General features: G+C 38.3%; 1 protein-coding gene across 3 annotated transcripts in view; it reads left to right on the plus strand.

Annotated features, from left to right (window-relative positions):
- Window positions 1-338: 338 nt before the first annotated feature.
- Window positions 339-14,081, plus strand: part of LOC136852285 (AMMECR1-like protein) — an 85,145-nt gene continuing 71,402 nt past the window's right edge. The window contains exon 1 of one of the 3 annotated variants that reach the window (XM_067126782.1): window positions 339-800. In XM_067126782.1, coding sequence (XP_066982883.1) covers window positions 747-800 — 54 coding nt within the window. In that variant the 5' untranslated portion in view covers window positions 339-746. Of the gene's footprint in view, window positions 931-14,081 lie in introns of all 3 variants that reach the window. The other 2 variants (XM_067126784.1, XM_067126783.1) reach the window with 2 other exon arrangements.

The following is a 14,081-nucleotide window of genomic DNA, read 5'->3' on the forward strand; positions in this document are numbered from 1 at the left end:
ATCTGTTTATTACGATAAGTACATGGCATAATTGTCTTTGTAAGCCATTTAAACTGTCTTGAAATTGTAAATGTGTTGTACAAATTGTCATAACTAAAGTCAACCTTAGTAGAATACTCAAAGAAAACCTGAATTATACATCGTAAGAGAAAACTGCTCACACTGCAGTGGCAGTTTTCGATTATTGTTATTTTCACAAATACTATATAATTATTTAGCTATCTGAAAAGAACGAAGATTCCTCAGATTATGATTCAGTTTATGTTTGTTTATTCTTCCTACGGAAGTAGCCCTATGATCCCCTTGACCTATTTTCATATGAAAATGAAAGGTGGCAGAAACAAAGGCGGCGTATTCTATTGATAAGACCTTTAAATTATTTCCCCCTCCTCTCGACAGTATCTGCAGAGAAAATTATGATATTGATTAAAGATTTAAGTATATTCATCTTTAATAGTGTGCTTTAATGAGTTTCAAGTTGCTTACAGTGCAAAACAAAGGAGCAAATACCTTTATTTATGTTGGTGTATGTGAACGCAACTGAGAATCAGCTGTGTGAGTGATTCTTGGTGTGTGTTGAGAGGGAGAGAGAGAGAGAGAGAGAGAAAGAGAGAGAGAGAAGTGAGGAAGGAAAGCTCTAAAAGATCTGCTTCATCTATTATCCCTCAAAATTCATCGTTCATCCGTTGTTAGCCATCCCTTCATCATCAATTCAGCAGCAACCGCCCACTACGCCTACCACCACCATGTCCTCTGGATGCTGTGGGACCAAGAAGCCTAAATTAAACGGCGGTCCACAGGTAGGCTACAATCTATTTACTCACACCAGACAGACGTTTAGCCTTATGGTTTATTATCGTGGGGCAGTGCCTGCTGGCCTTTCCTTTTCCGGTCGTGGGGCGTTCTTGCCGAAGCAAGGCCCCTTCAGAGGTAAGGACGAGTGAGTGCTCGTGAGTGTGGTGGTTTTTTTTTCTCTCCCCCTTCCTTTTTTTTTTTTCCTCCTTCGAGACGTGTGTGAGGCTTAATCAAAGTGGGTCAGTTGAAAACCAGACCCTCGACGCCAGGGAAGGTCCATAGCGTGGTCCAAGGACAGTGGGAAATCCTTGGGATTCCGTCAGCTGTTCCTTCCCCGTCTTTACTCGCGCTAATTTTTTTTTTACCATTTGGTCATTGTTTCAGCTGTTCTGGAGTAGCCTAAGCTAACCTTGTCGGGTGTTTATTCCTGTGGAATCTTTCCCCTTTTTTTTTTTTGCCGTGTGGATTACGTAGCTACACTGCTGTTGGTGTAAATAAACCTGGCAGCTTTCACGACCATTTCAGAATAGGATTTGGGTATGGTTTATTCGGTGGTGTCTTGAAAATGATGAAAAAGCCTGGGTTTAGGCTTGTCTCTCAGGCTTTAGTCCAAAATATTTGAGGTCAGTATTAGTTTGTCTGAAGCCTGAAGTACCAGTCTGATAATGAAAGGATGAGGTGAGGGCTCCTGTTAACTGCAAAGCTTAACCCCTGTAGAATAGGCCACCAGCCATTCCATCAATTTAGCCTAGTACACGAATGTTTTGCAAGGTTGAACGGCCAGTTTTCACGTTAGGCTGCTGATGGCCCCAACAGCCTACACCTTGTCTTGTCTGGATTTTAAGAAACCTGTACGGATAACGCCACCATGAGGTTCCATCATCCTTACAACAGTACGAGTAGGCTAGAAGCATATCAAGGTTACGTCTGGATGCATTCTAGATGCGCCCCTCTTACGAGCTTGCTGCCGTCATGTAAAGTTAACTCCCCACTCTGCGGCAGGGCTCAAACAGATGAGAGTTCGTAAATAAACAATATTTCACGAGCAGCCCATTAGTACTTTCTGTATTTTTTTTATTGATTTTTTATACTCCCTTGGGGATTGGAACAACTTGTCTTCCATATATGCATTGCAAATGTACAAATACTGAGGTATTTGTAGGATGCAGAGATTATACTATATGCTTCTTGTTTGTTTACATATTTATTATGGTGAACTTTATTCCAATCTACTGCCCTTTGTCGTCCTCGTGATAACAACAGTAACATTAGCCAAAGACAAATGTTTTGTCAAGTGTTTTTGTTACTTATGACCGATATTCCTATTTCTTGAGTCTTTTTTGGTAGGTGGTGTTACTGTCGAAGGATTTTGGAGTCCTTGAATTTTTTTAATGTATCTGTAATCTCTTTAACCTTGAAACTATAGAGTTCTTGCATTTATTTTCAAGTTTCGTGCCATCGGTATTACTTATTTGGTGTGAAAATGAAATAGTGATCATTTAGATTATATCATGCTAATAAAAACCAGTTCATTTATATGTAGTCTAGCTATTGTAGCATATTTAATGGAACTGCTTGCTATTTTAGGTAAGATTACAGGTTTTAGCAGCCCTGGCAGAATTTTACAAGCTACTCATAATTGAAATCTTTATTGAAATAAGTTTTTTTTAAATAGATTTGGTGTGTTTTGAATGATTTTGACGACAGTTTCTCTGAGAAATGCTTTGTTGCCTTATCTTTTTACCTATATCTATTAATTTCCATATCTGGAACTCTGGCAAATATGGGTAGAGTTTATGACATATGATTTTATGATGTTGCTTTGTATATATCACATATTTTATGGAGCCGTAGGTCAGGTTAGGTGAGCTGTAGGAAGGTTGGGTTAGGATGCATCTTCTCTGTATGCCACTCACCTACTGTATGTTCCCCCCATCCGGAAACCAGGGATTCTACTTAAAGGGGTTGCACGTTGTTGATTAACTAAGCATTTTCTTAAACAATTAATATAAAATATATCAAAATCCCATAAAAAGTTCCTTGGTGAACTTGATAATTGGCAACTTGTGAAATTTTACAAGAGAAACTACACTAAGTAATAATGCTGTTGTTTCTCATATACTCAATGCTTGTTTGGGGAAAGCATAGACAGTTATAGAGATATATACTGTAAAATATACTTTCTTTGTGGTTAGGGTATGGGTTAGCTAGCCTATATAAATGTTGCAGGAGTAATAAGGATTGTGTTAGTCATCCTGTTACTTTCAGGATGTTCTGGGGCCATTTTATTTTGTACTGAATAACTTTTTTTTTTTTTTCATTCAGAAGTTTTGTTTATTTATTTATTCATGAAGGTGTAAACATTGTCTTTTCTGATTAGGTGACTAGTTTCCAGAGCAAGTCGCTTGTGTTTGGAAGTTTCTGATTGAGTTTGTCAGATTTTTACTCCGATAGCTTAGTCATTTCCTGTTACAGTAATTTGATTTTAGCCTAGATGAGTTCTTTTAGTAGATTTGCCGTACATTTAGATGAAAATATATTTTTTATTACTAACATCTTTAGCTGTAACATAGAACTGGCTACTTTAAGGCTGGTTGCACTCCATAGGAAGGTAGTTTAATGCATAGCTTGTATTGAATATAGGAGTTAATTAAATGATGATTTTGGACTCCCATGACCATTATAAATGTGGTGTTGATTGTTGAGTGACGGAAGAATAAGAGGTTTCCATGTTAAGTTAATTAATCATCTGCCTAACCTTGAACCTATACAGAATTACAGATGTGTCTGCATTTTCAGGTTGACCGGTATTTTTCCGTAAAATAGGGTCCTCTTACATGATAGCATATTCACAGTTTTTTTTCACATGCTACTAAATTGAAAGACTTGTTAAGATTGGTATTTGAGGGTTAATTTTCAAATTGCATGTGTAAACACATATCATTTAACATAAAATTTGACTACGTAAGGGCAGCTTTGTTCTCCGTGGGAAAGCATTGTAACGCATACATGGTATAATAAAATGGAGGGCCAGTGGGAAAAAGTTTCTAGGAATTAATTAAATGATGGTTTTTGAAATTCCATGACCATGATAAATGTGTTGTCAATTGTAGCATGACTGAAGAAATGGATGGATAGCATTTGATCCTTTAAATATGGACTGATATGACTAAAATTGATTTAGGTAGGGATTGGTCACATTAATGTTATGTGTCAGTTTGGAATATGTAAACCTTTCCTAGTATTACCTGTGTGGTTTCTGGTTTAAAAAGCAGTTAAGAGAGGTTCTCTGGTCTGAAGTGCTTGGTTTGTTCTCGAGGTATGCTTCTAGTTGGTCATACCCTTGTACAGTGTATGTAAACCTGATTCCAAAGGCTGAAGGCTGATTCTAAAATACCCTGAAGTGTTCATCTTCCCGGGGTCTTCAGACTTGAATAACTGACAGTGGAACTCATTTTCAGTAAAAGAATTTATGTTCAGAATATTTGTGTTCACTGTTAATTTTATTGTTTTATTACATGTTGAGGCAAATCAGTCTTGTCAGGCATTCCTTCAGATTTGGAAAAACTTTAAATTGTTGCTGTTCTATCTCCACATCTTGTGTCATTTATGTTAATGTTGTACTGTTTAGTGGGCATAACAATTTATTGGTGCAGTAATCCTTAAAATAGCAATTCATTTATGTCGACAGTTGTAGGTGAAACGTAATCACACGTAGTTCTTACTTAAAGAATTCGAGTGTGATTTGGTGGTTACATGATTCAAGCTTCAGGTAGCGAACCGACATGAGCTCATTACAGTACCTGTCTTTCTGTCACTTTTCCATTTCCTGATAACTGCATTGGTAACACTGCTCTTGACAGTGCATGGTATTACCTTTATCTTCAACCCTTGTTTTCTTTGAAGTGTTGCAGGAAATTTCTAATGCTGCCATAAACCAAGATATTATTCATAATGCTGTACTCCGTATATTCGTAGAGATGATTATGCTACGTGTTTCAGAGCTCTTATTCTGCTATTGATGTGAAAACCAGCCTTTCTTCTGTGTGAGCAGCATCATGAAAACTTTTGTCTTTTAGGCAGAATGGTTAATTTGGTATTTTACTTTTTGTCAACGATGGTACAGTAATTATGATTTCAACCACTGTTAGGAGATATCCACTTTTGCCATATTACATAATGTTCATTTCTTGAGAACACTTACACTTTTATCTTTGATATTGTTCTTGCAGAATATCACATTTTAATTCTGGTGAGATGACATGTTATCACACTCTCCGCCACAAGGACAGTTTTCCTCACAAAGTAACATTGTACGCAGTGATTCTGAATAGCTTATAGTCTCATGTAATGGGCAAACCATGTTTAGTAAAAAAAAAACCTCCATTTTTTTAATACAATACTCTGTATAGTTGGTGAGGGACTAATTCCGTAAGTCAGCCATAGAAAAAAGTTCTTAGGCATAAAAGAAAGTAGGACATGAAGGAAAAGAAAGTGTAGAAAAAATTTACAGTTCCTATAATGACCTTTAATTGTTGTTTACTTAGCTATTGGTTTACTTATAGAAAAACAATAGATTAGGTACTATTGATGTATAGTATTTTGATTCTGTACTGTTGTACTGTATTTCTTAATGTCTTGCTTCTAGCATAGAGTAATCATATCTTTTCAAATTATTACTCAAGTCAGAAGTTTACTGAAAATTTAAGCTTACTGAAATTGCCAGTAACATTCAAGCAGAAAGAGACTTTGGTGTCTGTGGAAATACATCAAAAGCTGATAAGGCAATTACTGTACTTACCAAGTACTGTACCTGTATAGAGTCTGGTATTTACAGCAAATATGGTATTTCAATTATTTTAAACATTTTAGATCATGCTAAAACAAACAAGGAAGTGAAAAGGTTGTCTACGTTTTCTTAGAGATGCTATATAATATATATTTTTTGGTGTGATATTATTCTAAAGTTATATTCTTGGGGATAAGAATTAATCTGAGAAATTGGCCAATTTCACTGTGGTGCAGCATTTCAGAATTCTTCGTGTTGTTTTTAGTTTCACTGAAGAAATATATCTTCTAGTGCTGTCAGGAATTTAAATGTTTGTAAGACTTCCTATACAAGCAGATATTGGCATCTGTATTATTATTATTATTGGAAAACCATTCTGTCTCACTGTTTGTGGGTTATTCATTCTAGATTACTCAAAGTGGTGGGTTCCTTTCACCATGTAGTGGTGATTATGACTTCCCCTATTGCTTGAAGGTATCTTGCTTTGCCATCTGCAAAAACTTCATTTCAACAGACTTTCACCAGGACCTCTTAAATGCAAAGCATCAGGGTCCACTTGTTAAGGGGCTACTTTGTCACACAGCACAGAAGTCTCTCATTCCTTTTACTGGTAAACTGTGAAAAAGTCCTCCGGCAGTATTGTTGATTATGATTCTTTTAAGTTCCAAAGGAGCTGTAGCTAATATTACTGTAAAGTGTGATGCCCCTTTGCCTTAGCTCTTCTGACTTGTATTGTCGTTTGTATGTATATGCGGCGTCAGTGGTGTGGATTTCCAAGATAAAAATTAGTGATCACTACCCAGTAAAAATAATTCCCTTCTAAATCAAGATATATTTATGTTGTTGAATTATTTCTTCCAAATTTTATAGCATATTCTTAATTCTCAGTGAATTCATACTTGCCGTATAAAGAGTCCAGACATTTTAAATTGAAATTGACAAGACAGGTGTTTGGTAATTGAAATTTTGTCCTGCATATACACAACATTCCATTTGCAGTAACATCATACAACTCTTGCAGAATAATATGACACTGCCAGATGTAAGATAACTTTATTGGTTCAGTGTTACTCCCCTTTTCCAAATCTAGATATGGTTCAGATCAGTTTAATAGTTAATAGAAAGCGTTTTGCTAAAAGTTCGGACAATGGAGCACACTGTTCTTGCCTTGCTTACCACAACCCCAACTTGGGCTGGCTGCAGCACTGGCGTTACTAGTTCATGAAGTCCATCATAGATTCATATCCATTAGTAATAAGAGTCAGACCAATTTTTCTGTTTCTCGGTTTCTTAGACTACTACTGTATATTCATTATCATGTTATGTACCGGTACTTGACCCTTATGATTTTCCTCCATTTGCATTCTTGAGGAAAGTTTTCAACAAGTTGTGAGCATCTGAGAACTCAAGCGGTTGTTAGCTCACGGTGGCCCCAAAGGAAATGGGTTTCCAGGCTACCTCACTTGGTGGTGGAAGTGATTCACCTTCTGCCAATCATGAAAGATCTTCTTAGACAGTTGCATTTGAGAAGATTCTGTCTAAACCTCCACATGCCTCATTGGACCACATAGAAACTTGTTTGTGTCTTGCAAGCAAGCAGCTAGAGAACCAATCGTTAAATCTAGTAGGCCATCAGGTGTTAGACCTTATCAACAACAGTGGTCAGTTTATTGATCATGGTGCTTGTGTTGAGGGATTTCCAATACCCATACCTCAGTACATAACGTGATCATGTTCTTCTAGTATCTCAGGTACACGAAGCAACTTTCTGTTCCGGGGCTTAAAGTATACTGTACTGTGTTGCTTTATGGTTTCTTCAGTTCTGGGATTTGCCAACTTGAATATTGCCCCTGACTTGAGATGAAGTCTTCTGATCTTTTGAGTTGGAAGCCCCAAAACCTTCTTTCATTGTTTAGAATGGAATTTGGGCATTGCTCTTAAATGTGATGTTATCTCAGTTTTAGCATGTGGATAAAGCTTCCCTGAAGAACCTAGCTTTCAAAATACTTTTTCCTTTAACTTTTGCAACTGTGTTAGTGTGAGCCTCAAGCCCTTTTTTGTAAGGCTTTGTTTAAGGGATGTGTAATTTTTTTCCTCCCATTGTTTAGGGCTAAAAACTACATAAAAAGCAAAGCCCTTCTGAGATTTGTGATGGTGCTTGATTTAACTGCTTTAGTAAGCAATGAAGAGGAAGCTCTGCTTTGTCCAGTTATATCTCCAAAGATTTATCCAGAAGACTTAATCCTTGAGGAGAAGTTCAGACTTTATTCTGTGGTGTTAGGAGAACAGGCACTCCTGTGCATGGAGAACTGAATCTGTTCATTTGCCATTATTTGGAAGTAAAACCTCTCAATGTCTGTGCTGTAAGCACATTTTTTAATTTCCTCTAAAACCTTTCACTAGAGAAGGTTGTCAACGCAGCTCAGTGGATGTGGAACTAAGTTTGACCATGCTTTCTGTGGCTTCTTTGCAAGACATCAGATTTTGTATAAGAACTTTAAAGCCCTTAGTCCTAACAAAATGGCAGGGACGATTTTCTCCTTAGCCAGATACGAGGGAATCTCCTTTCTCTCTTATCTTTAGGTTCTTAAGAAATCCCAGAAGGCACTCCCGGAGTTAAGGTGTCTCGACATAAGTCAGTCTGATCTTACAGCGTTCTTCAAAAATATTCGTAAAAAATTTGTCTCCGACTTAAAACAAAAATCCGAAGTTAAGACGACATTAGGCTGGGTACTGGTTTCTGAGCGCCCTCGTGTAAATAAGTTTTGCCATCCTTCCAGTGTGCGAGCCAACGACAGGATTAAAGGTAAAGCTGTCATCACTTTTCTTTTAATTTTTATAAATTTTTTAGAGTTAAGGTCCGACTTAAGTCACACCTTAGGAACGGATCTCTGCCTTAACTTGGGGACTGCATGTATTGAATTTGGGGATCATAAAGGAATGTTAATGTATAGGAGTGTACCTTCATATCTGAATGTAGTCATTGTCATTAATTTTGGACTGTCAGTTATGGTCTTTCGACTCAGACATAGGAGTCAGTAGTACGCTTCGAGATAGAGTCCTTCGTCCCTGTAAGGAGCCTCTGACAAGTCTCATTACAAGGCCCTCACATCCTGCTGTGGATCCACTGTCTTGTGGCATTACATACCAGGAAGGATCACACAACAGGCAAGAATGTTTTGAAGCTTTTTCCCATGTAGAAAAGCTTTTAGTTCACTTGGCTGAGTAGATATTTCTTTTGCTTCACTAACCCAACATCCTCATTCAGTGTGGTAGTCAGTTAAATTGTAGTCATTTAACTTGATTAGTAGGTAAAATTCATCCCAAATAATGACAATTTTTGTGATAAAATTAAATATTTGGATAATTACTTATTGTTAAAGATGGAACCAGTTTAGCCTCCCCGCATCTTACTGAGTGGTCATGAAGAATTCTAACAAATATAAACATTCCAATGCTACCTGATGGGAAACAGGTGATTACAAACACTCCATCCAGGTCATCCAAGCATTATTCTTTTGTTTATTTTGAATGCAGATTGCATCTAACAGTGTGAAGATGTAAACTTTAACAGTAGAGAAGTATCCAAATAATTTATTTTATCAAAAATTTTCATTATATTTGTTGACTAGAATTTCAGCAATGATGTCAACAAGAAAATATTTAGTATCTTGTACAGACTGTAGCTAACACCTTAACATACCATCATTATTATCATGACTGTTGGAGAATATTTAAGTGAAACAAACCTCAGATGACAGCTAGCAAAGTAAATTTCATGAAAATTAAATACCCATACTTGAAGAAAAAAAGAAAATTTAGAAAGAACAAATTAATAAATGCTGCTGCTTGTGAACATTGTCAGAACAGTTATTTCCTGGTTGAAAATACACAGTGATTGTAATAGGTGGCAAGACCCATAGAAACTTCTTGAAAAATATTGTACATTAAATAGGACATTGAATACCCAATAGCTGACAGGAGAGGGACATGCTTAGTGCAGAATTGTGATACATACCCGTACCAGGTTTGATGTGACCTGAGAATTGAAGTACAAGCTGAGAAAACACTACCTTGATAGAAATGATGGATTCACCTTGTACAATAGAATTTGTTAGGAATCAGTGAAAAATGTAGGTGAAGATAAAGTCAACCAACTGACCAAGAGGTCAACAAACTGACCATGATGAGAATTTCTTATTCAACACAAGAAATGTAGGAGGATGTTAAGAGCCACCTTAAGAATGGTCTTAAATGTATCAGTTCATCAAAAATGTGATTTGAAATATCTCTGCCAGAAAGGAGGTAATGAGGCTGTTTCATCAAGAACTGACTTTAAAGTATGGGACAGGGTCACTGAGTAGATGAAATGTCTTTCATGGTGTCTTCATATGAAAAAAACAAGCTATGTAGGGGCAACTCCTACCAAGAACAATCATATATGTACAGTGTAGTTATCTGTACTAGTTGTCAATAGGTACCTCTTCTCACTTCGGCACTTCTCTTCTCACACTTCCTTTGGAGGATATTAAGATTGTATGTGGAACCTTGCAAGTATTATACTGTATAGTTTGTGTAACTTTGCAGGTATTGTGTAGTACTCCTGTTGGTCTTAGAATTTGGCATTAACATTCCCCAGGCTTAGGGCTTTCTTCCAGATCTTAAAAGAGCCTTGATGAGAGCACCGTGTTTCAAGAAAGGTTGTAACACCAAATAGGGTATCCATGGTTGCCTTTGCTTTGGTTTGCTTTGCTTAGGGAGGATGGTACTTTAAGTTGGGTAAAGTACTGTAGATGGTTCAGGATCAAATGGCCTTTATTTTTTTTTTATTGTTGTGCTGCTGAATCTTGAATGCTTAGATATTGGTAGGATTTAATTGTATCCTTCTGGTATTGACTGAATTTTCTTGGATATTTGGCAATGTTGAACTCTTTGAACTGGAAAGAAGAGCTGTAGACCATTATGATTTTGTTGAAACAATTCAGATTAATGTGGAGAGGCCAAGGAATATCTGTAACTTTTTTATCGTATGCCACTTCACGAGTTTCTAAGAGCCACACTTCTCATATTAGAGGAAAGTTATTATTTACAACTAGTCGGGTATTGCAAAAATGCTTAAAGGGTTTTTTTTTTGGAAAAAATAGGAGACTTACTTTGCCATAAATGAAATTTGTTTGGATGAATCTTACTTGCTGTTAAAGTTAGCTTATATCTTTTTGCTGTAGGTACAATCAGCATTCAAAAAAAAATGAAGGCATGCTGACCCAGATGCACATACCTGTTCTCCATCAGGTGTGTGCAGAAAGTTTTTGCTCTAGTCAGAATTTTTGTCATCTGGAAGGCTGATGCATCTGTGCATTCGTAGAATATTGTGGCTGTTATTTGCCGACTCTCATGGTATTGTGAACTTATTTACGGGAAGCAGTAAAAACAAAGGTGTTAGGTTCTGCAGAAACAAATTTTCTGTTCACAGGATGTATTCAGCAAAACATGATGCTTATACCATCTGTGTCAGTTGTTAAGAGTAAGGAATGTGATTTCAGCCAAAGGTGTGAGGAATGTTTTGAGTGGTCAAGTCAGGTGATGAAAAAATTTGTTAAGTATAGAAAGAAGAGAGACGTGGATAGGTTAAGAGGCAATTAATTAGAGTAGGTCATAGGCCTTATCTTTCCCCTCTGGCTTCAGCACCTATGCCTACCTCCTCCACTGACCTCCCTCCTCCCCCCTCCCCCTCCCAATCCTCCACCAGTTTCATTTCTTGATACTCTTTCCTTACCACGTCTGTCCTCTGCACCCCCTTCAGTTCTGGACAAGAGAATTGTAATTTTGAACATGATGTGGGTTTGATTTTAACTTCAGTTAGGAAGTTCACCAATGTTTGTCATGGTTAATGGCAGCAGTTTTTCATATGGTGTGTGCCCATTTTTGCATTCCCCCTTAAGAGAGAAGGTGAAAGTGCCCTCATCCATCTGTAGCCCTACCTCTGGATTGCCCTATGACAGTAGGAAGCCTCCTCTACTAGGGAACCAAACACTCTCTCTCTCTCTCTCTGTAGCCCTACCTCTGGATTGCCCTATGACAGTAGGAAGCCTCCTCTACTAGGGAACCAAACACACACACACACACACACACACACACACACACACACACACACACACACACTCTCTCTCTCTCTCTCTCTCTCTCTCTCTCTCTCTCTCTGAAAGTATCTGGTTGTGCTCCTTGTGCTCCTTATTTGCCGAAGGTTCTGTTTAGCAAACGTAAATTTACTTGCTAGTTACTGCCTTCACCATCTCCTCCAGCTTTGAGTTAGACCCAGTGAGTTCAGCAGTTAAGCCTAATTTTAGGTTAGTGTTCTGTCATCTGCAAGTATTTATATACTAGCTGATGTTATCCTATCTATTGTTGAACCCATCCCTTTTGTTTCTGCCTTACAATCCCAATCTCCTTCCCTTTCCTCCCTTTTTCCTCATAATTCTTCTTCCTGCCACTACTGCTTATATTAGTGTTAGCAGCCATTTCTCTTCAGCTGCCTCAGTTTTGATTTGTTCGGCTCCTGCATCCCCCGTATCAGGTGCTTCCTTAGGTGCTAAGAGTAGTTCCTTGTAGGAGTATAGCTAAAGTGGGACCAGTTGTTTCAAGAAGGTGAGCATTCTGCAGTTTTAACATCTGTAGGTCAGTTGCATATGGTAGAGTCTGTTATCTATCTTCCTGCTGACTCAGCCTCCCCCCTCTTAGTCTCCCTCCTAGCCATCTTCTGTTACCTCTTCATTCTCCCAGCCTCCTCCTGTTACCTCAGGTATTGCACAACAGGTTATGGTTTCAGACCCCCCAACCCCCACCCCCAATCCCCTGTCTTGTCTGCTGCTTCACTTGAGGAACCAGCTCCTGCTGCCCAGCTCCTTCTCTTGCTCTGGTGAACTCGCACAGTTAGACGGAGGAGTCATCTTCTGTTTTCAAGCGACTGTTAGACGAATGCATGTTGCTTTACCTGCTTTTCTTTAAAGAAACAGAGCTAGAAGAGAAACTGTCCTTGCTTTCATCTAGCACTTTGGCACTGGTATTGGTAGTCAGGGAGCTTGAGCTGTCAAATTTGGTTAGGCTCGTTTTGCTGAAATTTCCCACACGCTAGCCCACAAGGCAGTTGTTATCTCTCCTTTTATGAAGTTGCATAGGGCCACTTCTTATGATATGGGATTGATGCCAGAACTTAGACCTTCATAGATTCATGACGTGCATTTCTGCACCTTAGTTGCTATACCACATTATTGAGGTGTTGTCATTTGCAGAACTCTCATTTAATGCTGTCATGCATTTTCAATAACTGAAGGATTGTGTGTCTCCCAAAGGTTCCCACATTTTGGGTGAGTCCTTGGAATTCGTGGCTTGCCTTGATAGGGCTATTATTGACACTTCTGGGGAAATATCTCACTTTTAAACTGTCCTTAAGAAGAGGGAGGAGTTATTCTCTTAATATACAAAGTGGCTCTGTCTCAAAAGACAGTAGCTATATTTGAACTGTTGCATAAATGCTTACTTGACCCTAAACTTTTCAAGGCAGTTAGAGATGATGTAATTAACCAAGATAACAAAATTTTTCACTCAGTCTTGGAAAGTTCCCCTTAAGAGATCATCCCCTACTCTTGTAGCTGATCCATTAGCCAAGTATCAGTTGTAGTCGAAGCCTTCAACCTCCTCAACCATGGACCCTTTTGAGTGGAGCAGTCTGGAACTTGATTTAAGAGTGACAGTTCTCGAAGTTCTAAGGAGACTGAGATCTGCAGCCCTCAGGGTACAGTAGGAAGCCACTTGCAGGTTTATTAGATTGTCTGGCAAGACTCAAGGACAGAACCCTGGGTGGTGAAGGTAATAAGGGAGGGTTATGTCACTCCATTTTTGGCACCTCCTCCCTTTCAGCATCCTGTATCGCTTCCTTTTCCTAACTTCATCACCATAAGTTCCTAATCTTGGAAGAAGAAGTCAGACTCCCATTGGAGAAAGCAGTCATAGAGCCGGTGCCAGGATCCTTTGTGGGCTTTTACAATCACCTTTTTATGATTCCAAAGGCCTCCAGAAGTGGAGAATGGCATTAGATGTTTCCTACCACAAAGTTCGTTCATCTGATTCCCTTTTCAGTAGAGTCATTCAGCACAGTTCTGGAAATTCAAGCCTCCAAAGAATATTGTGTTCATACGGGTGCAAGGGTTTGCAGTAGAATACTAGGCACAAAGGTCAGCGACACACTTTTCAGAATAAAAGTTTATGACAGAACGGTTCTGTCTCTGGATTCAGTATTCATGTAAGGAAGTGTCCTATACATCTCATTTAGGGAGGTGAACCATGTAGGCTAGCCTACTCAGGAACACTGGACGTTGGAGGTCTAACTTTTTCTAGGCATTCAAGAATGTCTTGTCTGTTCACAGGATTATGAAGACTGATTCTTGACCTTACTAGTCCAAAATTTTCTAGCTTGACTGCTCAACAAGTGGTGGATCTG

The sequence above is a fragment of the Macrobrachium rosenbergii genome, chromosome 25 (genome assembly GCF_040412425.1).
Source record: "Macrobrachium rosenbergii isolate ZJJX-2024 chromosome 25, ASM4041242v1, whole genome shotgun sequence".
Lineage (NCBI taxonomy): Eukaryota > Metazoa > Arthropoda > Malacostraca > Decapoda > Palaemonidae > Macrobrachium > Macrobrachium rosenbergii.